Below are 27,132 nucleotides of genomic sequence, written 5' to 3'. Positions count from 1 at the left end.
TTAGGTCAAATGCTCCTGGAAAACGCCAATTACTTTATATAGAGCAGATTGCACTCACATGTCACTTAATCTCAGCTTGCTGTTGTCAGATATTAGCTGAAACTCCGTGCTTTGCTTCAGCTGCCATATTAGAGCGCCACGTATCCAATATTAATGAGAGAGATGAAACAGAATGAGACTAGGTTGGCATTTTCCAAGATAAAAGAGACTTTGTGACAGGAAAGCGTTCCTTTAAAAGCAATAAGGATTTTTCTTGGCTTGGATACTGCATGAAATATACAGGAAGTGAAAAACCATTTTCAAAAGTAATTAAAAATCCTAATCTCTGATTCTGTAAACTAACACAAGAGTATTCGTTGACTCATTGTTTCTTACGTTAAAAATAAGAAAAACAGCAAGTAGGCTGACTTGGCCACAGCCAGGGATAAGTTTGCCACTTTAGAGATAAGTTGCTGACAGGGGATTTGAGAAGTGACTTGGTTTTTAAGAGTCTAAATCCTTGTGCTTGCACAAAGGAGAAAAACAAAACAAAACAGAGCTCAGAGCTCAAATCTCTGAGACTGACCGGGACAGGAGAGACACGGTGAGACCTACCACTGCTTAAGCTGGGTGTGAAACAAATCTGGGGAGAAGAAGGAAGAAACAATGAACACGGTGGGTAGGAGGTGTGATTTGCTACCAGAACAAGCCACCAGAGGATCTGGCAAAATCCCTGCTCTTCTTGGGGGCTTGACACAGGTTTGAAGATGGTGCGCACTCAGTTCCAGCCAGCTGTGTTAAGCCTTGATCACTGCTGGTTTTTACAGCATGGCAACATACCTGCTCACAGCACGGCAACTCATCTTTTAGCCATAGAGGCTGCAATAAATGAGAATTGTTTCCAGTGACTTAATTCAGCAATTTCTGGAAAAAAATAAATCAGTCTTGACAACATCTCAAGTTATGAGCAAAACAAAACCAGAAGAGGCCACTGAAATCTCATCAGTCGTGCTGTTTCTAAGTACACTCATTGCACAGACATACATGAGATTTACTTCTACTGATTAACACAAGAGGAGACGATGATGAAGAGAAACCTTCAGTCAAACGTAGAAGCAAGAGAAGGACGAGTAGCTACATTAATACACAACCTCCCGATTTGTAATTCTGTACATTTGCTGCACAGCTCAGGAGGATCCGGGGTGATGCACACCATTAAGGACACGTGCCAAGAACCAGCATCAATGATAACCAGACACCCTCACCTTTCCAGGCTGCAGATTCCTTATTTCCAAGCCAGGCTGCTGCCTGCTGGATTTTGTCCTGGAAAAAATCAAGCCAGGGCTGTCACCCTGGCATTCTCCACTCATCTGAAAGCTGCCAGAAGCTCCCGGGCTGACTCAGAGTGGAGGAGATGGGTTTTCATAGGGGTTAAAGGAGATGATTTGCACGCCTTGAAACACAAAGATTTGGCTGCGGCTACAGACAGGACCCTCTAGCTGAAAGCACAGAAGCAGGCTTGCAGTTTGACCTCTGGGGCAGCCTGGGCTCTCGCACTTCACTGCAAATCCCTCGCTGTGCTTCCTCGTGGGAGAGGGAAATGCAGCTTGTACCATCACTGGGCAAGCCAAGCGAGCCCTCCACCAAGCCCAGGCCTCTCCCCGCACCTCAGTCTGTGCTCACAGACAGAACAGAGGCTGCCACCAGCTTCACTCAAGCCGTGCTAACGTGCTCAGGTGAAGCATTCGGCACACCCGCTGCATTTAACACGCGGCTGGCAAACATACTGAGTCCCTCGTGTACAAAGGGCGACCTGATTAGGGCTGCACCCCACTCACCCCAGCACAGCGCCCACGGACTGCAGCACAGCGCCAGATCTGAGACGGTCCCAAACGGGAGTCCTGCAACTCACTCACAAAGGTGCCCCTCAGGGTTACAAGCGCTGTTTCTCCCCTTCCGCTGCCATCACACCAGAGAGGTTACTGCAGTTTCTGGCTGAAATCGATGAGATGCATGCAGATCTCCAGAAACAATTCTCTTTACAGCTACTGCTGTTCATGAAGCAATCAGTTTCCAGGAGCCGCAGGCAAAACCAAAACCTTCCTAAAACGAGCCTTTTCGGGTTAGCCTGTGGCAAGTGTTCATGACCAGATCTGCTAGGATATAACCTGCAATTAGGGCATTTCAATAAGCTAGACCCCATTTGAAAATAAAACTCAAATGTAGAAATGGTAGCAGAAGATTCACTTTATAATAAAAAGATCTAAAGCAGCTATAAGCTCACATTAAAGTACAAAAACAACAAAAAAAAAGCAGGTGATGGCTCCACTCACCAGAGGCCAAGTGGGCCTTGCCTGCTCTTGTGTTATGTCCCACCGGCCTGACCTGTGGGTGCAGATGGCAACTCCTGGCCCACCCACCTCCACACCAGAGCACGGATGAAGGTGCCCAGACAACCAAGCAGCCGAGGGACAGCAGCTCTTATGGCTTCCTGCTGAGCACAACACACAGCAGCACCCAAACTAGCACTTACAGGGAAGGAGGGCCATGTGGAGCAGTAGTTGGTTACCGCTGTTCTTCACTGAGACAGCGAGACCCCAACTTGATTCTGTTTTTTTTTTTTTTTCCTCCGATCTGGAGCACTCTCCAGCAGTATCAACGCTGACTGCTACCAGCGCCGTGGCGTTTGTCGGAGCCATCATCACGCACCACTTACTGCAGCAGGCTGGAGAGCTGCTCACAGAGCTGGAAACGAATGGAGCTGGATGGCGTGCCTAAAAAAAGCTCGAGGAACTGCTGCGTTTTTGGTTTGTTTGTTTTTCAGTCACCTGGTGGGGCCAACTGTTCTGAGCTCAGGCTGCTCCACTGCCTTTTCCTACAAGAGCTGCTGCAGCCTGGAGCCAACAGCGAGGTCAGGCAAGGCAGAAGCACTCGCAAAGCCAGCAGAAGACCCCCTTGTCCTTTGCGTCTCTCCTACAAGGCGAGCCACAAGCTGCTTAATCACTGTTTCAGGGCCTTATTCAAGCACTAAAATTGATTTCCCATGACCCCATCTACCCAAGACAAGGATTTTCTGAGGATCTCCATCAGGCCCTGCCTCCAGGTCAGCTCAAGTCATGCTGGAAGAGCTGGTGGCCCCGAGCTCATGGTGGGCTGGCCACAGCCTGCCCAAAATCTGTGGCCGTGTTAAAAACAAGGCGAGGAGGAGCCAGGTTCCCACCATTGTTAACATCAACAGGAGCGACACAAACAGTCTGAAAGCATTTCCTACCACAGACAAGGCACCGAGGTGAATAAAGGAAACGAAGGGTTCACAAACTACACACAATTTCGGGGGGTGCTGCTAGATCTGCTGTTCAGAGGGAGCCAAAAAACCGCCGATTCCTCAGCTCCGCTAGCCCCGCTCTACCTTCTTTCCTCTCTTCCCCTCCCTCCCCTCCATGGAAACTGGCAGTCTCTCGTTCTGAAGTATTTTTAAAACAGAGTGAAGAATGCACTGTGCCGGTCTTGTCTCTCAGATAGCACATTTCGAGGCCCCCGTGTACGAGTCAGCGTTCCAGCTTCATTTTCCATCAATTGCTGTTTGACTGGCGGGGGGAGGAGGCGTAGTATCCGCGTGTGCATGCTGGTGTTGCCTTTAACTAGGCCAAGCTGTGATCCTGTAGCCGTTTAGGATAAACAAATAAAGAGCAGGGTAGGGAAGCCAGAGCCCCCTTCCATGCTCCGACCTCCCGCGGCACCACCCAGCGCTGGTCAAGGTGCTGGGGATGAGCCCAGCGGGAGCTGGGATCCCCATCCAGGGCACCGCGAGCCTCCAGGCTGCAAGTGGCTCATCTCGGAGCCCAGGTACCGTCCCCATGCTTCCACCCAGACGCACGGTTAAGCACATGCATGGCTTTCATCAGCTGCGAGGTCCCATGGCAGCTCCCAGCGCTGCGAAAGCTTTGCTTATGCATGCCTTTGCATTTACATGCTGAGATCAGCCTCCATTAAGTCAAACGAAATTACAGGCAGTGCCTTACACATGTGCCTTCCCATCTGCGGGACCAGGGCCTTGAAATGAAAGCCACCCATCCTACCAAAACACGCCCTGCTCAGCTACAATTAAACACAGACACTTCAGAGCAGCTCGCCGAGGTTCGTTTTTTATGCATGCTTTTCCAATTAGCATAATGTTGTATCCTGCCAGGACGTAAAAGGTTGTGACTCAGGAATGTTATCTTGGTTTTTAGAAATCAAACTCGCTCACTCCTAGCTTCATTCCTTCCCTTAATTCTCCCCCCCTCGCTCCTTCCAGCGACACACGTCGCTCAGCACCCGTACAAGACCTGGTGATCAGGCTGAGAGACGAACCCACCACTTTTGCCTCGCTCTCCCGTGTAATTAACTGTTTCCTCAGGTTCCCTGCCACCTCCCCAGCAGCAGAGGGGATCAGATACGGTAAAGGAGACGACATGCTCAGCACCTACTGAATGCCAGCCTGCTGTCCTTTATTTTGCTGTTATCCCAGGGTCAAACAGCTCTCTGATAAGTACCCATTTGGTGCCTGGTCTGCCCACTGCAGAGTCCCCTCGCCTTCCCCTGTCCCACACACATACTTCCCACCCCGAGGGATGCTTTATTCTGGCCGGACTCAGCGGCACATGGTCTGAATTTAGCTGAACCACTACACAAGTCCCTGCAGATGCTGCCCCGGGATGGTGAGGGGACTGCTGTTCAGCAAAGCCAGGAGAGGCTCAGGGTAATACGACGAAGGAAGAAAAGCGGTGCACACGCGAACAAACAGCAAGCACGTCTCGCAATAAACTGGCAATAAACCACTCCCAAGCCCATTCACAGGCTGAGGTCGCTACTCCACACAAAGCAGAAGGGCTCCGCTTTGCAGTACCAGCCAGCCTGCCCTAAGCACCAGCTGAAGCAGGGATTTCCAGGCATCTTTTTCCACTGAAACACAAACTTCAGCTTCCAAGCGCATTTTGGAGCTTGCAATCAAGGGCTCATTTCAGACGCAGCTTTATAAGCAGCTGGGATAATTTGTAGGCATTCTGCTCACAAACATCAGCTCTCATCTCGCCTCGTAGCCTAACTTCCCCACCTACACCTCACCATCACCGCCACCCTCACACACTCCCCGTGCCACATCAGAGGAGCCCCATAGCCGGGCAGCCCCACAAGCACATCACCAGCCCTACAGGAACCCGTCTGGTCCCGGTCCCACCCTGAAGGCAGACCATTTGCTCTGCGAGGAGCCACATTCAAGTCCCCGGCTCGGGGGCAGCCCCTGCTTCACTCCCAAGCGCTGTGAAAGTTAGATGCGAGCCGCTCCGCTCTGTCTCCCTCCCCCGGCCGCCGAGGCGCAGCTCGGCCCGGAGCTCCCTCCACGTTCCTGCAGCCGGGTGCAGGACGCAGACTTTCCCCCACCCGCAGCAGCATCTGCTAGCTTCTGCGTGTGCATGGAGAGGGTCTTCTATTTTTTTTTCCCCCTCTCTGCAAAGGGGAAACCCTTTGTCCCTCTCGGCAGGGATGTAAGACAGCGAGCCTCCCCTTCCCTCCCCTCCCAGCCGCGCCGGAGGACGCGAGCCACGCGTGTCCCCGCAGCCCCCATACCGGGGGGTCCCCGAGCCCCCTCTGCCCCTTTCCCCTTTTCCCGGGGAGCCCCCGAGCGCAGCCCCGCCGGGAGCAGCCCGGGACCCCGCAGCCCCAAAGAGCCGCGGCCCCAAAAAGTTCGGCGCCGGGCGCGGGGCAGGGGCGCAGGCGGGGAGAGGGGACCCCGCGGCGAGCCCGCCCGGCCCCCCCCACACCCCAAAACCCCGTCCCGCACCCACCGCCGGTCTGCCCACGGCCACGGCCATCGCTGCGCTCCCCGGCCCTCCTCCTGGCTGCCTGCTAGGGCTGCAACATGGCCACCCGGCGGGGAGGGCCCATGCGCAATGCGAAGGGGCCGGGCGGCGAGGCGGGCCCCCCCCGGCCCTCCCCCGAGGCCGGCCGCTGCCACCCCCCGAGGGGCCGCGGCCACCCCCGGGTAGGGGATCCCGGCCCCTTCGCCCCCTTTCTCCCCCCCCAGCGCGGCGGGGAGGCGCTGGAGGCAGAGCCCCCCCTGCTCCGGGGACCCCCGCCCCGGTGGCCGAGCCGGGGACCGGCCGGGTCCCCCCGCTGCCCCCCGGGGTAGGGGCCGGGACGCTGCTGGAGGTGGTTTCGCCAAGGCACGAAACCCCAAAAGGCAGAAGCCTGATTCTCTGTGCACGCAAAGGGTGTTACAGCCCTACCCGCTGAAGGGAGCAGCCGAAGAGCTGAGGCAAAAAGACAAAAGGGTAAAAGCCGAAAGCATCTCCCACGAGTAAACCAGCAGCCAGCAAACAGGCCTTGGTATTCATGCACCCGCTAACATAAAGGCTTTGCCTTGGCACCCCAAAAGTCATCCCCGGACTGCCACAAAGAAGCACAAGGCTGTTTGCAGAGGCTATGGAGTCCAAGAGTTCCCATCCCTCAGTTCTTCTGACCATGTTTTGAAGGATGTAGGGAAGTGATTGTCCTCCTGGTGAGGCCGCACCTCGAGTACTGTGCTCAGTTTTGGGCCCCTCGCTACAAGAAGGACATCGAGGTGCTTGAGCGGGTGCAGAGAAGGGCGACGAAGCTGGTGAGGGGCCTGGAGAACAAGTCCTACGAGGAGCGGCTGAGGGAGCTGGGCTTGTTCAGCCTGGAGAAGAGGAGACTCAGGGGCGACCTTATCGCTCTCTATAGGTACCTCAAGGGAGGCTGTAGCGAGGTGGGGGTTGGCCTGTTCTCCCACGTGCCTGGTGACAGGACGAGGGGGAATGGGCTTAAGTTGAGCCAGGGGAGTTTTAGGTTAGATGTTAGGAAGAACTTCTTTACTGAAAGGGTTGTGAGGCATTGGAACAGGCTGCCCAGGGAAGTGGTGGAGTCACCATCCCTGGAAGTCTTCAAAAGACGCTTAGATGTAGAGCTTAGGGATATGATTTAGTGGAGGACTGGTCAGTGTTAGGGCAGAGGTTGGACTCAGTGATCTTGGAGGTCTCTTCCAATCTAGATGATTCTGTGGTACCTGAGCCTGGTCCTGCTGCCTCAAACTGCCCAGCAAAGGAAGGGGGTGCAGCACCACCACCCAGCTCCTCTCCCTCCTTCCCAGTGGGGGTTTAAGGATCTGCTCCTAGGCACAGGTGTGCAGCTTTCATTAGCAAACCTGCTGCACAAAAAGCTGGTGGGCTTTCTCCCAGTAACAAGGGTTTGGGGAGCACAGCTGAATAACATTCATCCAGCTTATTTTAAGGAGGCTGCTCTGTTCATCTCATCTCACTCTTGTAGCAAGTTCCTCCTCCTGCATGCTGGGCTCCAGGAGAGGCACTGAGCACACCTGTGCTGGGACCAGTGCAGCCTCTAGTGGAAACCTGGTGGTGATTTCCAAAGGGCTGCCCTTGTTGCACCTGTGAGTGAGACGCACAGCTTCCCCTCCTGTGAGTCAGCGGCTGGCACAACGCTCCTCCACCAGCACCACGTAACTAACACAGAGATCTCCCTGTGTGCAGAGCCCCGATGTGGCTCAACACCAAGGCCGGGAGAGCTGTGGCTGAGTTTTCTCCCTGACACCTATGCATACAGACCTTCCTGAGCTGAGTGAGTAGGAACTAAGCCCCATCAAGTCAAGGAAACGTGCTGCAATCTCTCCAGATCTCTTCTAGCGCAGTTCCTCACATTCCTCGTGTTCAACGGGAAGAAGCAGACCCTTCATTCCTACAAGCTTCATGGCTGCTGCTGACAAACGCGTCCCTGTGTGAAGGGAAACGCCAGCCTTTCATTCTAGAGACCCTGTGGGGACTGATTGAATTTTTCCGAAGCTCTTTTGCATCATTTTGCTGCGGCAGCATGTCATTGCTTTACTGACCTTTTATGTCAGCTGTGGGGCACTTTGTCAGATTACAGGGGATGAGAAAATACACAAGCAGACGCAGAGCTCAGGTTAACTTTCCTCCTGTTTAAAATCAACCGCAGGTACGTGGCTCCCTACCACCATCTCGTACAGCAGCAGGAGGCTACAAGGCGGAGTGGTGAGCTTATAATTTTGAAATACTGCTTGAGCCTGCCCCCACTTTGTGATTAGCACCACTCACAGCTTACTCAAATGTCACCTGAAGAGACCTGTTGTGTCCAGAGCCCTCAAAGAGGGCAAGAATGGGGTAAATTCAGTCTTTCTGAAGACTGTTGCCCACAACCAAAAGTGAGCAATTTACAGACAGCAAACTGCCACAGGATAAGGGAGACAAGAGCCTCTTTAAACCTCTGAGTGTGAAGCAGACAAAGAGACTGCAGGTAGCAGAGCTGCACATCTTGCCGGCATGCAGCATTACACCCCCTTAATCCCCAAATGGGATTTGCAGCCAAGGCTGTAAGGGCAGAGACGTGCCCCAGCCTCTGAATCAACACGAGCTACTCACTCAACACTTTTTTGCGGGTGCCTCCCAAGGGTATCCGAGCTACCCGGGAAGCGCGGCGCTCCCAGCCAGGCGAGATGCGTTAGCGTAACCCACGTCACTCGAACAAGCTCAGCGAGGTTTTTCCACCCATGCCAGCATTCAGCATCGGCCTCAGCCCCGCAGATACTCCAGCAGTCGCTTTGTGCTGCCTGAGCGCGTTCCTCTGCCTTCAACAACACGGCTTGCAGGGCGAGAGCTGGCATTTCTCAAGAGAAAAACCTTCCAGTTCGCAGTCAGTGCCGGGCTTATGGTAAGTGAGGTAATACTTCCCAGTGGCGCTTAAGTGCAAATGCAATATCAGGGAAAGCTGTAAAATGCCTCCTGCTTACATCTGAGTTCATCAAACCCAAACAGCATTTTCATAGCAATGCTGTTGTTTGCCACTGTTATTTACTTGGATTTTTTATCTCCACCATCTCTCCTCCTCTCTTGTTTGTGATCACAATTATATCATTATGCTCCACGCTCTGCATCCCAACCGCTTCCGCTGAGGGTGTGCTGCCATCAAACACAGAGCTGTGAATGCAATTTAGAGCTCAGGAGGAGGAGAAATGTGTTTATGCCTTGAAAAGCTGTACCAAAGGCACGTGCGGGATGTTAAAATATTAACTTTTCAGATATGGCATCCCCCTTCTCCCAGCACCTGCGCCCTCCCCAGACGAACGCTTCCGATGGGGTGTAACCACACTCTCCTGCTCCACACCGCAGTAAAAACCCAAAGCAAGATGTGGTGTAGCATAAAAGTGCAGTTCCTCTTGCTGCTGCCACCTAAGCAACCCACAGCTTGGCACGCTGCATGACTCTCCTGATACACTGCTGAAACTGTAACTTCTGCCCTGGAAACTTAAAAGTTTCTTTTGGGGCTACCCCCACCATTCCAGAGGTTACATTTTAGCAGTCCTACAACTCCACAGTGCAATTTATCATACAAACCAGCCTGGTAATGTACTGTGGCAGAAACTAATCGTCCACAACCAGCACCTCAGAAGCACAGACCTGTGCAGCTTACTTTCTGGAGAGCAAAACCACCGCACACATCCGCTCTCGCAACCTCAAATGTTATCCTAAGGTTTAGCGTTACCAAAGCACAGCTCGCAAACCCACGCACGACATCTACTGCAATCTCTGCCTCGGGTTTGTGAAGGTTGCGTGCACGCTTCTGGGTTTGCAGTGGCTGACCAGAGGACAGGCAGCTAAAAATATTTCTGGTCACCTGAGAGCCTGCCGTAGACTTCTGGAGCGTGACTGAGGGCCTGACCCAGGCTTCTTTAAAGCCAGAGAGCCTGTACTGAGCTCAGTCCCTCTGTGCCTCTACTCCCTGACTGCAAGACAGAAAGTAAATAAATAAATAAATAAAAACTCAGAAAAAAAACTCTCTCGCACGCTTTCCTCCCACTATCTGTGCCCCAAACTCCTTGGGACATGGCTGGAGCTTGCCTGGTGCATATGGGGCACGTTGTCCACCGGGGCACTGACCTTATCCGTGCTCCTCAGCTGTGATGTACACACGAGCGGTGATAGCATTAGAGACACAACCAAAATCAGATCCCTGGGTCCTGCCTGACCTCCCTCAGTGAGCGTGGAGATGATACGAGACGCAGCCTGACTTGAGACACTCGTGGGGCTTGCGTGCAGCTGTCATACAGGGGCACGATGCCCGGCAGGTGTGACAGCAGCCACCCTGATCCCCACCACATCCCATCCGTCCCTGTTCACTGCCAGCTCTCACGAGCCACAGAGTCCCCCAAGGGATGCAAGGTCCTGTGGCGGTGTCAGAGAGGCTCCCAGGGGGCTCTGAGGAGGGCAGGGGACGGAGACCACCCCCAGCTCAGCACCGAGAGGGTTTGTCGCCGAGCACGGCCAGCTCAGTGGCCGGCTGCTCCTCTTCCTCGCCACCCCGGGCGAGGGCGATGGGGGCGGAGAGGCCCGGCGGGGCGGGAGGCGGGTTCCCCGGCCGGCCAGGGCTGCGGCAGCGGCAGCGCCCCGCCGAGCGGCGCCGAGCCCCGGGAGCCGAGCTGCGAGGATGGCTCGGGAGCTGAGCCAGGAGGCCGTGCTGGACTTCTTGTGGGGGGCCGGCGGCCGAGCCCCCAACGCGGCGCTGCTCCGCCACTTCCAGGCTTTCCTCCGCGACCCGGCGCTGACGGCCGAGCAGCGGGGCGAGCGCCGGGAGCGCTTCAAGCGCCTCGTCAACTCCGTGGCCACCGTGCGCCCCGCCGGCCCCGGCGCCTCCAAGGACATCGTCCTCCGCCGCAGGTACCGAGACCTCCTCGACGAGGAGCTGCCGCCGCCGGGGGAGCACCGGCCGCAGGAGGAGGAGGAGGAGGAGGAAGAGGAGGAAGAGGAGGAGGAGAAGCAGCAGCAGCCCCCGCCGCCCCCGTGCCAGCCCGGCCCGTCGGGGAAGGCGCTGGAGAAGGGGCAGCACCCCCCGGGAGCCGTGTCGGGGGGCTGCGCCTCCCGGGGCCGCGGGGGGCTGTGCTGCGAGTGCCGCCGGGCGCTCCGCGATGCCGCCGCCCGGCCGCCCCCCTACCGGAGCCGCCCGCTGGCTTTGGGGTCGGGGGTGCCGCTCTTCGTGTCCCCGCCGCCCTACCGGCCCCCGCAGCCGCCCCCCGCCGCTCCTGCCCGCTCCCCGGCCCTTCCCCGGGGGCCGCCGCCCTCTGGGGCAGCCCCCGCGGGGTCCCTGCCAGCGGCGGACCCCAAGGGACCGCCCCCTGCTCGGTCCCTGCCGCTGCCCCCGGGCCCCAGGCTGCCCCCATCCCAGTCCCCACCGCCGCCCGCTGCCCGCTTGCCCCTACCCAAGGCCCCGCCACCCGCGGCAGGCTCAGGAGTACGACCCCCTGCCGGGCCACCCCAGCCCCTGCTGCTGTCCCCCAGCCCCAGGGTGCCGCCCCCCAGCAGGCCACCCCAAGCCCGGACCCCGCAGCCAGCCCGCCGGGAGCCACCCCTGTCGCAGTCCCCGCTGTGTCGCTCAGCTCCGGGGACACTGCCCCTGTCGCAGTCCCAGTCCCTGCAGACGCTCACTGCTGAGCGCTCCCCACCCCAGACCCCGCTGCTTTCACCGTGCCCGGATGCGTTACCCTCCACCCGGCTGCCCCCGTCCCAGTCCAGGTCCCTGCAGCACCTCCCCACCAGGCCGTCCCCATCCCCACCACGGCTGGAGGGGCTCACGGTGCCACCCCATGGACCAGCACGGTCCCGAGCCCCGCTGCTGCACACCCCCAGCCTGCCCTCACCCCTCACCCCCCCACCGCCAGCCAGCCCCATGGTGCTGCCCCCCTGCTCCCAATCCCCCCCGCTCACCCCTACGGGGCCACCACAAGCCCCGGAGAGCGGCCCCGCAGCCCCGCTGCCTGTCTTCAGGAGCATCAGGTGCCAGCTGGCGTTGCTGGAGGTGCAGGGCGTCCCCCCATCGCTGCAGGACAACAGAGGGGGGCTGCCCCGCAGCCTGCCCTCCAAGAGCTCCCCCGTGCACGTCCCAAACCGGGGGCTGGTGGTGCCGCTGGGGCAGCGGGAGCACGCCTGGCTCGTGGCCGTGTCGGCGGGGCGCTGGGCCCAGGTGCGGGGGCTGTTCCTGGAGGAGCCGGAGCTGGCCCTGCAGCGGGACTTCGTGACGGGCTTCACGGTGCTGCACTGGCTGGCCAAGCACGGGGACGGGCCGGGCCTGCAGGAGCTGGCGGAAGCGGCGCGCCGGGCCGGGCTGTCCCTGGATGTGGACGTGAGGTCGGGCTGCGGCTACACTCCGCTGCACCTGGCCGCCATACACGGCCACCAGCTCGTCATCAAGGTGCTGGTGCTGCAGCTGGGGTGCCAGGTGCAGGTGAGGGATGGCAGCGGGCGCCGGCCCTGGGAGTACCTGGGCGGCAACACCTCCGGCGAGATCTGGCAGCTCCTGCAGGCGCCCCGGGGCACCATCATGTTCCCCACGCAGCCCCTGGCCCGCAGCGTGTCCTCCGTCAGCAAGGCCTCGCTGCCCGCCGGCAGGGCGACGCTGGCCGCCTGCCTGAAGCCGCAGCGCAGCCGCGGGGCAGCGTCCCACCGGATCGGCAGCGAGAGCGACTGAGAAACAGCTCCCCGGCACCCCTGCCACTGGAGGCGCACCCAGGGGAGGCCAGGTGGGCGCAGGGAGCCGCGAAGCAGGCTGGTCCTCTGGAGGAATGTACTCTTAAATTATTGCAATGAAACGTTACCCCAGTCTCTCTGCTCTCCCTCCAATTTCTTGCTTTTCTACGAGTGAGAGGATGTGGCTCCTCGGCTGGAAACGCGTCTGAACCCGGGGAGGCAACTCACAGGGCAGGCACCAGCTGCTGGGGGCACTGAAAACCGCCAGCGTTTGTGGGACTGTGGGTTTGGGGTCTCAGGCTCCGTGGTGATGCTCACAGCCTCCCAACCAGGTCAGAGTGTTCCAGGGACAGCTTGCTGCTAGTCCTGGGGCTTGCAAAATGCTTGCTTGCACCACCGAAATTCTGGGGAGTAGCTCTGGCTGCCTTTCTAACGCCGGCAGATTAAGGATGAGCCCCACCATTAAAAATGCGGTTGGTCTGGGTCTGGCCTCCCAGCAAGAGCCCTCGCAGAGCGACTGTGGCAGAGGGCGGCAGCCAGAGAGCCGCGAGGGGAGGAGGGTGGTAACACACCCGCCCCGTTCCTCAGCCCTTCTCGCCCACCAGTCCCCGCAGAGAGGAATGCAGGGCAGCACCGCGGCCCCGCTCCTCCCCACGGCTGCCCCAGGCTGCCCAGCAGCACCGATACTGCCCCCGCTGTGTGTGCTGCTCCTCGCCCCGCAGGACGGGGAAGTGGTACCCGTGCAGTGGCTCCAGAGGCCCGTTCCCACACCTTGGGGACACGGAGCATCACCACAGGGATCCGGGTTGGACGGACAAGGAGCGGTGCCACGGCGCGGGCCCCAGGCTCGTGGGGTTAAGGCAGTGTTGCAGCCAGAGCTGTGTTTCCGCAGAGACCCCAGTCCTAAATTGCCTCAGAGGTGTTTCGGGGTTGAATGGGGGCCCAGGAGCAAGGAAGTGACATCCAGCACGGTCATTTAAACCACAGATGGGCTTTAGGAATCCCACTGGATCAAGAGGAATAAGAGAATGACATGCAGGAGGTGGGACTGCTGATGTATTTGAGGTATGTGCCTCAATGCCTGCAGTTTCAGGGAGGAACAGGACCCGGGGCGGCAGAACCTGACCGCTGCATAACATGCGTGCCGGGGAATGCCTCGAGTCCGCGTTCAAGCCCTAATTGAGGTCTCCGCTCTGCTTGGGGTTTGAGGGAGGAACTCTTCCCTTGCAGAAGGGAAGCTCGTCTGTCTGTTTCTGTGGCCACAAAAGGTAGTGGCCTTTTACCAGCCCAGTTTTCTCATTTTTGCAAGGGAAAGAGCAAACTCAGCAAACCAAGGCAGCATCCTGTGAACAGTCACTCCTTGCTCTGAGAAGAGTTCAATGCAAACTTGGGCTCACAAGAAATTCAGCTCTGACACGACCGCTGAGCCACTGGCACGGGCACCTGGAGGGCTCCCCAGGACTCCTGCAGCAGGAGCCCTCGGTGCCTCCCTTCCTCTTACTTCCAGCTGGGGGCTGGAGCCTGGATTATCACAAATGTGCAAAGCAGCTGTTGCTGGCTGAAGGCTGTTCCACCACCTTCAGAGCTGTTGCCACAATTCACGTTGCACACCAGGCTCCCTTGGGGAAGTGCTCTCTAAAGGCTTCCCTGAGCTTCAGCCAGAAGCCCTGAAAAGCAACCCGCTAGTGGGGGGTACCAGGCATGCCAGAGCCTTGGCATACAGAGAGCTTCAGGGAAGAAATACAAAAAGAAAGAAGTTTGTGGAGAGACTAGAGCTCGCTGAGGGCACAGGACACGTACATTGTGCCATCAGAAACAAGGCTCCTTCCCTGGAGTGGCCATTGCCCCTCCTCTGTCTGGGGGAGAGCATACTTCTGCTCACAGACACCCATAGCTTCTGAAGCAGATGGTTTTGCCCCCTAATATCTCTGGCGTTTCTAAGACAAAGACTGAGCAGGACAATGTTACCTTGGGGTTCTCGTTTTACAATCTTTCCACGACCTTTCTCCATGACGCAAATCTAAGTAACGCTTTTTTTTTTTTTTTTTCTTTTCCCTGCACACTGTTGCAGACCTTGTCTGTCATCCTTTTAAGAGCAACTTTATCTCCCCAGCAGTTCTTCAGGTCAGCAGCCTAACAAAAACCTGGGAAGGCCCTTTGCGAACACTGCTCACCTGCAGGGATGACACAGACAAGCTGCATTCCCCAGTTTTTACATTATGAGGCAACCCGTAGGAAGCCTGGAACTGCAGAAACCTTTCCCTGTGCACATTCACTCTTTTTCATCCTAGAATTACTTAGTCCTTAGACCACTGACGTTGGTAATATTGCACACCACACTGTTTTGTAAAGCACTCAGTCGCTGCTTGTGGGAATAACCAGTTTACCCCTCAGAAAGCCTCACCCTCTGGGTTTGCTTGCACAGAAAGGGTGGAATTGCTCTCCAGCCCGTTACGGTCAGCAGGCAGTGTGATGCAGGCATCCGAGGCTCAGTCCCCCAGGAATAGCCCACCCACGGACACACACACACGTGCAGCCTGAGCATCTCAGCTTCAGAGCGCTCCTGACCTCCTTGCTACTTACTCGTCAGCCTGCCTGGCCCCTTCCACTTGTGTGCACGCCGCTGTTTCCTCATTACAGGTGGACGTGGCTCCTCTGCTCACACCCAATCCAGGCATCTGATTTGGCACCACCCTGAAACACAGGACGGCGTGGATTAACGCGCAGCAGGACTCTGCCCTCGCCTCACATCAGTTTTGAAAACACACCTCCCACTTTACAGCCCATGATGATAAAGTCCACCCCGCTGCTCTCCAGTGCTTATCTCTACCCATCTGCTTTGAACTCTGAGAGCCTTGTCCTTCGGGGAGTGGGGGGGGAGGGCATTCACTCAGTAGCCTTTGCCCACCCCATACCCGTAAAACCCTGGGTCTTACAAAGTTAGCATGAAGGTAACCCTGAAAGTGCAATACCCCCTCTTCTTGTCACCTCCCTGCTGCAGGGCTGCGTGCTGCCATGCCCGCTCCTGGGATTGCTAAAAGCAGACAGCACAGCAGAGGTGGACATTCACCTGATTCATGGAGCCTCTGGTAAGGTCCCAATTACGTTTCCAGATTGTGACTGGGCTTAGATTCATGCTGCAGCCTTTACTAACACCAGGTGCACAGGTGAGCTGGCAGTGCGATGCGACTGCTCAGCTATCAAGCCTTTGTTAGTCACAAACTGCCCTTTGCTCACGGGGTCTTCATCATTTTAGCTTGGTGGAATGACTTCTCAAGCCCCAGGAGTGTGCAAGGCTAGCATTTAAACCAGTCATTATTTATGCTGAGTGGGGTAAACCTCAAGTTGAGTCACATTTTATGGCAGAGCCATTCCTTGAAGATATGAAGCTCCTCCCAGCCAGCAAATGAAAGCTCTCCAGCTCTGAGGGAGCTTCCCATCTACAAACACACCAAACGTATGTGAAGCTTTCCAATCAAAGGGCAGCAAGCTGGTAACAAGCTACCATGCTTCAGGGTGGTTGATTTTTTGTTTTTAAACAAGCCTCTGCACAAGGGCTGAATACAAGAGCAGCTGTCGTACCTCAGCTCATGCAGCCCAGAAGACTTTTATGCAATTAAAAGGCATTCTTTGGCAGAGCAGATAAGCAGCACAGCAGAATGGCAGTAACTGAAGCTAATGGCCAGGACGCCCTTTGTACCACAGCACCTTTCTGAAGCAGCAAGGAAGGGAATTTGCAGTTAAAAATGTACGCATCCAGGAATCCATCACACAAGATCTACTTTGTTCTGCTGTGACAAATGCCAATGGGTTTAAATTATTTATATACAACTCCGGAGTGAGATGAACGTCTTGCAGATTTTAAAGAAGTAATGAACCAAGCCCGAGTGCTACGAAATCTTGTTAAAGTTAGCATTTCTGATGACAACATGTACTGCAAGTAGAACCAGGTGGCAGGTTAGCAGGGTGGGCTTTGCAAGAAGGAAAAACCAATTAACTGTGGAATTTTCTGCAGGAAATATCCCCATTAAAACCAGAGTTGTTAGCCCTTCAGAGGACAAAATATTGTCTGTGGAAGCTAAGTTGCACTGCAAAGCATTGGAAGTTGAATTCTCAGTTTAGCCAAAACAGCACCCTTTATCCCCAACGTAAGCTATATAAGCAAACAAGTAGGTTTGTTTTACAGTCAGCAGGGAAATACTTAGAGATATCAGCTTAAAATGATTTAGCAGAAACATTTAATGATGATATGTTCAGGAAAACTATCCAAAGAACTTACTTGAAATGAAAAAGAAAAATAAATTTAAAAAATATTAGCTCAAAAGAAACATCTTTAACAACACAACAACAACAACAACAATAATAATAATAAACAACAAACAGAGTAAACAACAACATTCCCACCTCAAAAGTGTCTAAGACTATCTAAGGATATTCTTCCCTGATCTGCATGTCCCCAGTCACATGTATAAGCCCCAAACCTGAACAAAATAATAGTACCTATCCCCTTGCATAGCCTCAGCAGTCGGTATAGTCTGCTTAAAAGGAGGCTGGGGAAGGCTTCATTCCTACCCTTTGCAGGGTTTGCTTCCTGAGCTCTTGTAGTTTGCCTAGAGAGCAGCAGCAGGAAGGAGAATTAGCAAGAAAGGAGAAAAAAAAAAACAACATGATTTCATTAGCTTCGTTTTGCAGTTAGGTAAACATGGTTATGTCTTAGTTATGCAGATTTTGAAATAAAAGGGACTTTTTATAGGGAGAGTATAAAATGGATATGGGGGAGAGGTAGGAAACTGTCAGAACAGAGCATGTTATCACTGACTGTAAGAAAAGGGTTGTAAAAAGGAGAAGAGTATCTCAGAGGGAGGGAAAGGGAAAAAAGAACATACAGGAAAAAGACACAAAAAAGCAAGCCGTTTTAAGAGGTGTTGGATAGGAAAAATAATGCACTTCCTTGCACAACTGAAGCGCTCGTGTTAGCCAGATGTGCTAGAGAGGCCAGAGCCTTACGTAGCTGAGTGTCTGGGTGCTACCAGGTGCTGAGGCAGCAGTTACCTGCCTCACCCACCGCAGCAAGTGCCAGGGCAATAGCCTGTCTGCAAGGCTGGGATATCTTGTGAGGGCTGTGCTCCCTTCACCAGAGCAGACAGCCTGACCTGCTGGGGCAAACCTGGTTCTGGAGAGCTTAAATGATTCAAAGGGCAGGGTGCTTGTATAGGGCACCTGTGTTCTTAATGTGTGTCAGGGCTCAGGACTGCCCTCCTGTGCAGCCTGCTCATAAAGAGCGAGCAAAGCAAGAAAAGCTGAATTTATTTCTGTAATATACCTGTATTGGGCTCATTAGCGTCTCCTTCAGCCCTGATGGCATTGAAGGGGAACACAAAACCCATACCATACTGTTCTGATAGAGACCCATCACAAGTCCCTCCACACAAACACTTCGGTCTGTGGTGGCTGGTCCTTGGCTCGTGTCTGTAATGCTGCCGTGGGAAGCAGTGACCAAGGTCCCTCAAGATGTGGCACCGCAGCTGCCCCTACTGCTGGGCCTCTGTCAGGTTGGTTATGGGTTGGGGTCTTTTCTTTCCATTCTCCTGAGGCACAGCTATGGCCTTGAGGAATAAACCGATGGATGTGGTAACAGCAAAGGTGTTGTGTTGTACCTGAGGCAGCCTGGAGTATTTTAGAAGTGGCAGCCAAAAGAATTTGCAGCAGTGCCCCACGCCCGGGTTCCTGTAACTCAGCGGGTGACAAACAGCTTTGCACGGCCCAGCACGGGGTGGATGTTATCACAGGTTGTCCAAAGTCCGCGGGGCAGTTGCATGCCAATGGGTAAACAGAAAGCATTGCTGAGGGGAAAGGGGAAGGTCCTGAGGCTCGCTTGCAGCAAGCACAGAAAACACGTACTGGGGAGCGTGGTGTTGTCACGGGGACGCTGAGCTGGGCTCCCTCCACCAGCAAGCACTTCGCCCTCCTTATCTCCTCTGGTTCTCCCTGCGCTGGGGCAGTATCTGCAGTGCCAGGATTTGGGCTATTCATTCATCATGTGTGCGTGGGGCCGCAGCCCTTGTCTGAGGGGCTGCTGCTCCCCCCGTAGGGCTTTGGCAGGGGCTGTGCAGAGCTCGGGGGCAGCAGTGTTGCCCCCCACGTACTCCACCTCTAGCTTCCCTCTTGTGGCTTTGGCCTCCTTGGGGCTTTTCTCCAGGGGAAGCCTGCGTGTCACGGCATTGCTCCATATCCCTGGCTATGCCAGTGCCTCTGGTTCAGCCCACACACGCATCTGTGTAGGCAGGCTGGGCAACCGGGGTGGGACCCCGTGCTGTGACCTTGTCCTCACCCGCACTGTGCCCTGAGTGCGGCGCTGTCCCTTCCCCGGGGGCTGTGCTCCCGCCAAGGGGCACCAAGTCACCCCCGTCACCTTCCCTAGGCACCTGCTGGACACCATAGGAGAGAGTGAACTGCTAACCTCCCGCACTAGAAGGGATAAATTCCCTTATAAGACACGTGGATAAAAGAGTTCAACCTCATTAGCAATTAGCCTTGCTCTTTCCCTACCTGGACAGTCTCTTACATTAAAATACTTCAGCTGGGTTTCAGCTCTGTGCATGAGTCGCAACATTAGTGACAGTAAAGGTGAGGCTTAAACCCTGATTTAACTTTTTTTTTGCTGCAGGCTCATATGGCACAAACATGTTATCTTGTATTTGCTCTCCCCATCTCAGTTGTGCTCACTGCAGTACAAAGGCAAAGACAAGACCTGTGCCAGGCAGGAGACACCAGTTTGCAGCAAGCACCAGAAGCAGACAAAACTCACAAATCCCTAAGTATAAAGCGTCTTCCAAGAAGGGGGGGGGATGAGAAACTTTGTTTCATAACACATAGCATGTATATGTTAAACCACATCTGTTTCCAGAAGAAGACAAGCAACTGCATGGCACTGTACAAAGTGAGATATCTCCACGAGTAGATGTGGCTTAAATGATTATTTTTTAAGGCAGTGAAATGCTCTTCCCAAGGCAGGGCAGCTCCTAGGCAAGAGGCTTTAATGAAGACCGTCCAGAGGAGGTCAGCGAGCCTGGCAGCACTGCCTCCAGGCAGAGACACGGATGGGCACAGAGATGGGAACGTACCCATTTTGCTTTGCATAAACCTGGAGCTGGTTTAGTCAGCAGCTGAATGGCATGCTGGAGGAAAACCTTCATCTTTCTGTTCAGGCGTTCCTTGCATTGCATTTGTTTTTTTTTCTTTTGCTTTACAAACACCAAGTAGGTGAGTTAAGCAGTTTGCAGTTTCTTGCTGGTTTCTCCCTTGGTTTCTGGTTGCTTCCTCACGCCAAGGCTGCTCTTCCTGACAGCGCTCACCTGCTGATTTCAGGCTGGATGGCTTTGTAGCTGCTGGGGGGCCATGGGGGTGACCAAACACCCCTGCACACAGACGCAGCACCAAGATGAGTCCCCTTCGTCCTGCTGGGGACCAGGGGGAAGGGTGGACGTAGCGGTGCTTGCCCTGGGTTCTGCTCTCACCTGGATTTTCACAGGTGTGATGCTTGTTTATCCTGGGGCTGCTGCTTCTGGAGCTGCTGTGGGGTTATGTGCTGGCAGCCCCTGTCAGACAGCTGGCTGCTCCCCCACGCCAGCGAGGGCAGTGTCTCCGTGTGCCTTGGCGGAGCCTGCCACCTCTGGCTGACTAACGTGGTGGCTGCTGCGTTAAGTTGTTCTGCTCCCACCCTCGGGGGCATGGTGCAACCATGAGTCACCGCCGAGGCTCTCGCACAACTCGCCCTCTCCCAATTTCCTGTTTCCTGGTGGTGTGAGAAATCCTGTCTGCCCTCCTTTCTCCTCACATCCCACAGATGCAAGGAGATGCTCAGGGCTCTCCTCTGCTTCGTCTCATCACGCTGTGGCCAATTTCTTTAGGGACCCACCCAGGAGCTCCAAGCAAGCTCACAACAGCCTTCAGGGGATTTAGGAGCAGGGTTTCTGCTCTGCCCACAGTGCTCAGTAATGACATTCTTGCTACCAAACAGAGTTTGTTGAACTACCACTTGCAAGAACATTTCTCAAGGTCTTTTTGTGCATCCGTATTTCTAACTGCCTGTCTTCTTCAGCTGTCACCCGCGAAATGGCCTGTCATCAATAATGGAAGACGACCAAATGATCTGCCTGCCTTCGATACTGATTTACAGCCGGAGCCAACTCCGGGCCTTTCCATAAAAAGGTCCAGCAGCTACCTGGGAGGATGGCAGCTGTGGAATGGCTGAAGACGTGCGCTGCATGTTAGGTTACCCAGCCTGGCATTTCCTAACCCTAACACCACCCCGAACCCAAACCAGTGTCCCTTAAGCCTGTGCTGCTGCAGCCATCCAGCTGTGTTGGTGGTTCTGCCTCTCGCCTGGGTCCAAGAGATGAGATGAGATGAGATGAGATTCCTGGGCTCGGGCACCAAAGTAGTAGCCCAAAGTATCTGCAAGCTGTGGTGCTCGTGCTCACTGCAAGGAATATCAGTAGCCCTTGCCGTTAGTCCTGTGCAGAGGAGGTTGATGTGCTGTCTTCTCTTCCCACGTGCTCCCTGGCACCCACTGCAACTCATCAAGTGCTGATGCGCTGCTGCTCGCTCTGCTGGGAGAAGCTGCCTGGAGAACAGCAACCCACAGACACCAGCGAGGGGCTGGCAGCTGCTGCAGACCCCATACCCAGACGGCAGCTGAAACAGCCAGTCTTCCTGCTCTCCCTTGCTGGCCACGGAGCACCCTGGCATGGACACTCCATGTTTTGAGGGCACTTCCCAGGCATTTTATGCGGGTGTCACTGCCCTTGGTCTTCTCTCCCGCCTGCTGTCCCAGCACTGCTGCCTCCAGCCTCTTAGGAATGCCTGGAGCACAGCGGTGAGGGGATGCTGGCCGAGGTGCCTGGGTGACGTGTGTCCCTGCCAGGCAGCCGCATGGGAGTCACTCTGGTATGTGTCCATGGGGGTTGCTCTTCCATGAAGAAGCCCCCACGCTTCTGCCTTGGTGGTTTTAACCACTGCTTTCAGATGACCTCCAAATAAACCTTCTGGTCAGCTATTTATGACCGCCTCAGTGTCATGGCTTCTTGCCAGAATCCCCACATCATTCCCGTTCTCTGCTCTCAGGGAGCTGCAGTGTGGCTGCAGAGGGTTCGTGCTCCCAAACTGCAAGGCATTGTGTTGCAAAATATTGACAGGATTTTATAATGTCAATAGTAGGCTTTTATAGCTCTTCCTAGAATGCTTCCCTGCATTAATTTGATTTAGCAATCAGCTGATGAAACCATTGTACTAAAGGGATCCAATAATGTTGGTCTTATACCTGAGTGTGTCTTTGGTTGTTGCACTTCAATACACAGAGAAGATCGAAGCTTGTTTTTGAAGCAAGGGAGCCCTCATGACACAAGATTTATTTCAGGTGAACTCTAAATCTGCTTGGAAAACATGTAGTGATGGAGACGAGGGCAGGAAAGGAAGAAACTTCAACCCAGGGAGGGTCATTTTGAAGGGACTTTAGTATTTTGGGGATAATGGAGAGGGTTAGTGTTTATTCAAAGTTTGTTGCTACATTTTGTAACCAACTTGCTCTTTCCAAGGCATTTTTCAAATACTGATTGACATATTTTTTTCTATCTAAAACTTGAATTTTAAAAATTTGAGCCAGCTTTAATACAATCCTTTCTCACTGTGTGGGTGGCTCCGAGGAGACCAGTTCTGGCACAGAAATGCCTCTGTGGGGAAAGAACTCCAGATGGTTTCAGTTTCTAAACCATCCTGGCATGTTGTACGTGCTACGTGACAGGCTAGAGAGCTCTGCTAAACGAGTCCAGCTTAAGGTTGCTGAGAAGCTTTAGTGGACAGAGGACCGACGCAGAAGGTTAGGTCCCACTCTATCCCAAGTCAGCGTGAGGTATTTTTCTCCTCTGGTTTGAGCAAAGTTCCAAACAAAACCATTTGAGGCTCCTTCAGTACTAGGGACACCTCTGGCTTGCAGCTTTTGCATAGAAGGACATGAAGAGAACTGAGCTTTAGAAAACAGTAGAAAAGAAATAAAAGCACCAACAGACATCACTATTCTGAGCTGCTGAGGGGAAGCAAAGACATAGCCTGTACTGCCTGAATCTGATGTATGGGGAAGATGGGGAGGTTGATTTTACTTTTTTACCAGCAATCCATGTTACACTTGCCCAGGTTCCCCTGCATCTCTCCAGACAACTTGAGGACAAGCAGGCCTGGCAGTGTCTGTACCATGGACCTGTCACCTGCCACGTGAGCAGATACAGACAGTCCTTCAAGTCTTAGCTGGTACAGATCCAGTCCTTTGGCCTGCAATCAAGCAGGTCTACAATAAGCTTCGAGAAAAGCAGCCCAGGTTTCCTGCTAAAGCCCAGGAAGTTCAGCTTTATGGATGGCACCGAGTGGTGGATGTTAACTTGTGAATGGGGCGAGCCCCCAACCTGTGTGCAGCCACCAGAGCTGCACAAGATGAAAGCTGCCCAGAAGGCAAGCTCCAGCGGTGAGCCCTCTCCACCAAGACACCCTTCTTTTAGCCTTAACTGGGACGGGTTTTGTTGCTTGTAATCTTCCTCCACTCCTTTGGGTCCAGACCCAGCTAACGAGCTGTGCTGCCCGAGCACCTCGGGGAGGGGAATGCAGGTGCACTCCTTCCAGCTGGCCTCACATCTCGCCTGTTTGTAAACAAGTTCAAGGCCTGTACACGTTTAATTCAGCTAAGGATAGGGGAGGTGTAATGGCCTGTCTCCCCTCACCGAGCCACCTTGCAGGTGATGACGAGTTACAAATTAAGCTCATCTTGTCTGGAGCTAGACCACAGGAACACAGCATGCCTGGGAAGCGCTGCTGAGGCATCCCAGGGAAAAATGTTTCAGGGCGTGCTCCCTGTTGCAGAAGTTTGCGATGTGATCGTAGCTGTCATAAATGTAACATCAGTATTGTAAATAAATGCCACAAATTGCCAGCGTTGTCAGACCTCTAGAAAATACACAGTTGGAGGGGGGCTGGCAGGTCTGTCCCAGGTGTGCACCTGAGACACTGACGTGGTAAGGAAGGGGGCGGAGGGGTGGTCTAACCGTGCTGCGGTCACAACTAAGCTGAGAGTAGCGGGGACCTCAAACGGGCAAACGTAAACAGCTCCTCAGAGGTGCAGAAATAGATGCTGAGGAGGTGTTTGTCACCTGCAAATCTATCAAGTACGGGGATGTGCAAAAGTGGGAGAAACTCAAAATAACAGAGCCCCAGTTCTCCTAGGCAGCTTGCATCTTGCTCCCATTGAGTCTGCTCCCCTGAGTGATGAAACACGGGTATTGTCAGCTTGGGTCAGTGTTAATGAGGGATATAAAAATGACGAGGCTTACTTTAAATCCCACTGAAGGGATCAGCAAACTGCTTTCATTGCTCAGTGAGATGGTGCAAGAAGTTCTTTATAATTAACTTTCTAATTAACTTGGAATAGAGGTGCTTCCTTTTTAATAGAGGGGAAGCTGAAATCAGGAAATGCTCTGGGATAAAAATGCTGTAGTGGTATGTGGCCATGCAACCCCAGCTAGCATCCCGAGTGACCTGAGCCTTCAGACCCTCTTCCTGGCACAAATCCCCCTCTGAAACGGTGCCTGGGGAGGCTCGGTGCCCACAGGAGCTGGGAGGGTGTCCCGGCCTCCTGCCAGACTGGGCTGTGGCTCCCAAATCATGCCTGGTCTTTTCCAGAGCAGCCTAAAGGATTTTCCTCGTGGGGTGTTAGGGAGGGCTCCATTTCCTTCCTGGTCTCCAGGCCAGCCCCGAAGCTTTCCCTGTGGGTAGCACAGAGCTGGGGACACCGTGGTGGTGTCAGCGTTGTAGCCAGCCGTGGAAGGGGTCTTTGGTGCAAAGGGTCCAGAGAAACTGTACATTAAAGCTCTTTGGGGTTTAGAAGTACTTAGCAGGTGAAAAGGCACAAACTTCTGAGAGGAGATCCTAAACAACTTGCTAAAGGAAAAGCAGGAAGAAGCAGACCAACAGCAGTAGCAGGGGATTAAGTGGAAGTGCCCGATAGCCTTAACTAGGTGACAGCCTGGTAGAAACAGTTTCCACTCTAGCAAAGGTATTTAGGTTGCGAGAGTAATCAGGGGTTGTTGCTGAGGCCAGGATCCCACCCAGACACTGCCACAGATCTCTGCTAAGGAAAGCACCTGAGGAAGGAGCTGTCTGTACTCGGTGAACTGGGCCACGGAGCAGTGTAGGCTTGGGCTCACTAGGAAAGCGAGGAGCCCTCCCGTAGCGTGTCACTCCTAGTGGCAGGCGTCACTACCAGAGATAAGACCTGCCGAGGGCTAGGGCGTACCTCCTCTTGCAGAAGATGAAGAAGAGCAATAATCAGCACATTACATCTGCTTGCCATTTATATTTTTAAAGGCAAATCTGGGGCATTTCTGGGGACTGTTAGGAGAAAATCAGACTGGCTGGTCGTTTTCCTCCAGTCTGTGCAAATCAAGAGAGAAACTAAGGCTTTGGGCTGGGGACCTGGTGCTGGGCGGGTGGTTTGGCATCTTGGCACTGCTGCCTGAGACTAAATGCTGCTGATTTCACAGGACCTAGGACCAGGAGCGCTGTAGATCAGGGGCAAGACCAGAGGGTTTGCTGCTCACGCAGCCTGGCTGCCAGTGCAGAGTGCTGAAGGAAAACAAACAGTGTGGTCTCCTGTGTGCTATTAGACAGATAGCTCCCGGCCTGAACGACAGGGCAGGAGGAGGACATAGGCAAAAAAAGCAGCCCCTGAGAAATGTGCAGTTTGGAAGGGGAGTTGGGGTTCACAACACTATGGCACTGCGTGGCCCTGACACTACCACCCAACTTGGCAGCAGCTCTGCCTCCAGAAAAAAACACTGCAGCACTGAAAGGAGGAGAAATCTCCAGGGGTTTTGCAGAGCTGAATGGAAAACAAACACAAAAACCCAACCAACCGAACAGAATTTGCTCAACCCCTCACACGTGGCAGCAAACAGGGGAACAACTGCGACTAAAGCCTCTAACACGTGATCCCCATTAACATCGTGCCAGAGACTGGGGCAACCTTAAGGTGGAATTTCTTGGGGTTTCTCCCTGCTGTCCATGCCGGGGGCTGCTCCTGGTGGCATTCGCTGTGGGCACCAGGTCTGCTCCTGCAGCTGACTCCTGGCTTCAGCGTGGCCCTCGTCTAAATGTGCTACGGCCAGGGAGCGAGTTGGAGGCCAGAGGACGTGTGGGATTTGCCCACCAGTACTTTTAGTCAGCAGTTTGCCTTCTTTCATACAACCCAGTCACAGTTCAGACCTGTGACTTTCTAGTTCAAATGCAGCTCTGCTTTGATTTGCCCGGAGGCATATGGGATGCAGAAATGCCTCGGGAGTGTTCAGAGATGGGTGTTGGGGGATGCAGGAGTGAAGGATGGTGTCAGCAGTCAGGATGCATACCAGCGAGCATGGTCTGCTGACGTGCCAGCAGCCCCCTGCGTGGCAGCCTGTCTCCTGCTACCTAGCCCTAAATTCCTGCACTCGGTGTCATAAACTGCCCCACACAGCCCACCCTAATGCTATCTGCAGATCGGTATCTCACAGGCCAGACAAGACTTAACCAGCAAGCAGCGTGCTGCATCTACACAGCAGCCCTGACCCACGTTGCACAAGCGGAGCTGTGGAGCTGCAAGCCATCAGTGCCCCTCCATGCACGAGGGAAACTGAGGCACGGAGGCCTGAGGACCCTGCTAAGGCTAATCCAAAGCCACACGCGGCACCCAGCTGACCTGGCCACGCTCCCACCTTCCCCTCCCCAAAGCCCCTTGGGGCAGGGACAGTGTGCTTGTAAGGGACGCAGCAAAGGTGAACAGCAGGAGTTAGGGGCCGGCTGGGAAAACAGCCTCCTTTCTCGCCGCTTGCAGTCAACCCTGCCCAACTTCTTTGTCCGCCAAAAAAGCATTTCTCTTTTCCCTTTGGAGTCTGAGACTGGAATGGATCCAGCCAGATCACGCTGCTTCTCAAAAGCTGCAGCCCGAATTCTCACATCTAGTTGTGCCTCACACCAGCAGCCTCAACTTCCAGGCACTTTTTAAGCTCTGGCACTGCACACCACAAACTCTGGGGTTTTATTGTACTGTAAGCAGTAACGTTGCATACCCTGGGGCTCCCGGCAGCCCAGTCTCCTTGCAAGCACGAGGCCAGGCTGAGAGGCTGAGCACACACATACACATTCTGCGAGGCAGTGGCTTTGCAGCAGTAACACGAGGACTCCAGCCCCGGTTTTAGGCAGGGATCACTTAACAAAAAGCAGGCACCTCACTGCAGGCACGGAGCCACACTCGGGCTGCGAGCCAACATACACGGCATAGCGGCTAGAAGAGCTTACAGTAAGGATTTCTAGGATCACGCAGAAGCAAACAATCGCCAGCTTTAAAAAATCACACACACACCCTGCCCACAAAGAGCAGTATCAATAGAGATCTCCCGCTGCCCACTTTAAATGGCTGGGAAAGCTCCAGCTTCCAAACAGCTGCGAGCGATCCCCTTCTTCGCCCCCCCCTCCATCATGTGATGGTCCTGCCCGAGGGATTTAAGCTGCTGGAGCTCGGTGCTGAGTCACG

The 27,132-nt window shown here is 54.5% G+C and overlaps 2 protein-coding genes across 5 annotated transcripts in view; one reads left to right on the top strand and one right to left on the bottom strand.

Moving 5' to 3' along the window:
* Positions 1 to 15,205, bottom strand: part of SEPTIN11 (septin 11) — a 60,807-nt gene extending 45,602 nt beyond the window's left edge. For 3 of the 4 annotated variants that reach the window (XR_014317371.1, XM_082758871.1, XM_082758870.1), the window contains exon 1: positions 5,805 to 5,883. Coding sequence is in view for 2 of the 4 variants with exons in the window: in XM_082758871.1 (XP_082614997.1) it covers positions 5,805 to 5,831 (27 nt within the window). In the remaining 2 variants the exon portion in view is untranslated. Of the gene's footprint in view, positions 1 to 5,804; positions 5,884 to 15,107 lie in introns of those variants that run through there. The other variant, XM_082758872.1, reaches the window with a different exon arrangement.
* Positions 10,492 to 12,525, top strand: SOWAHB (sosondowah ankyrin repeat domain family member B; the record flags this gene model as incomplete). The annotated part of the gene is made up of 1 exon (XM_082758624.1): positions 10,492 to 12,525. One exon carries the CDS (start codon positions 10,492 to 10,494, stop codon positions 12,523 to 12,525), a length of 2,034 nt encoding a protein of 677 aa, XP_082614750.1.
* Positions 15,206 to 27,132: the final 11,927 nt, after the last annotated feature.

This window comes from Aythya marila (assembly GCF_965140915.1).
Source record: "Aythya marila genome assembly, chromosome: 4".
Lineage (NCBI taxonomy): Eukaryota > Metazoa > Chordata > Aves > Anseriformes > Anatidae > Aythya > Aythya marila.
Note: the sequence above shows the minus strand (reverse complement) of the source record. Positions and strands in the feature narration are given on the sequence as shown.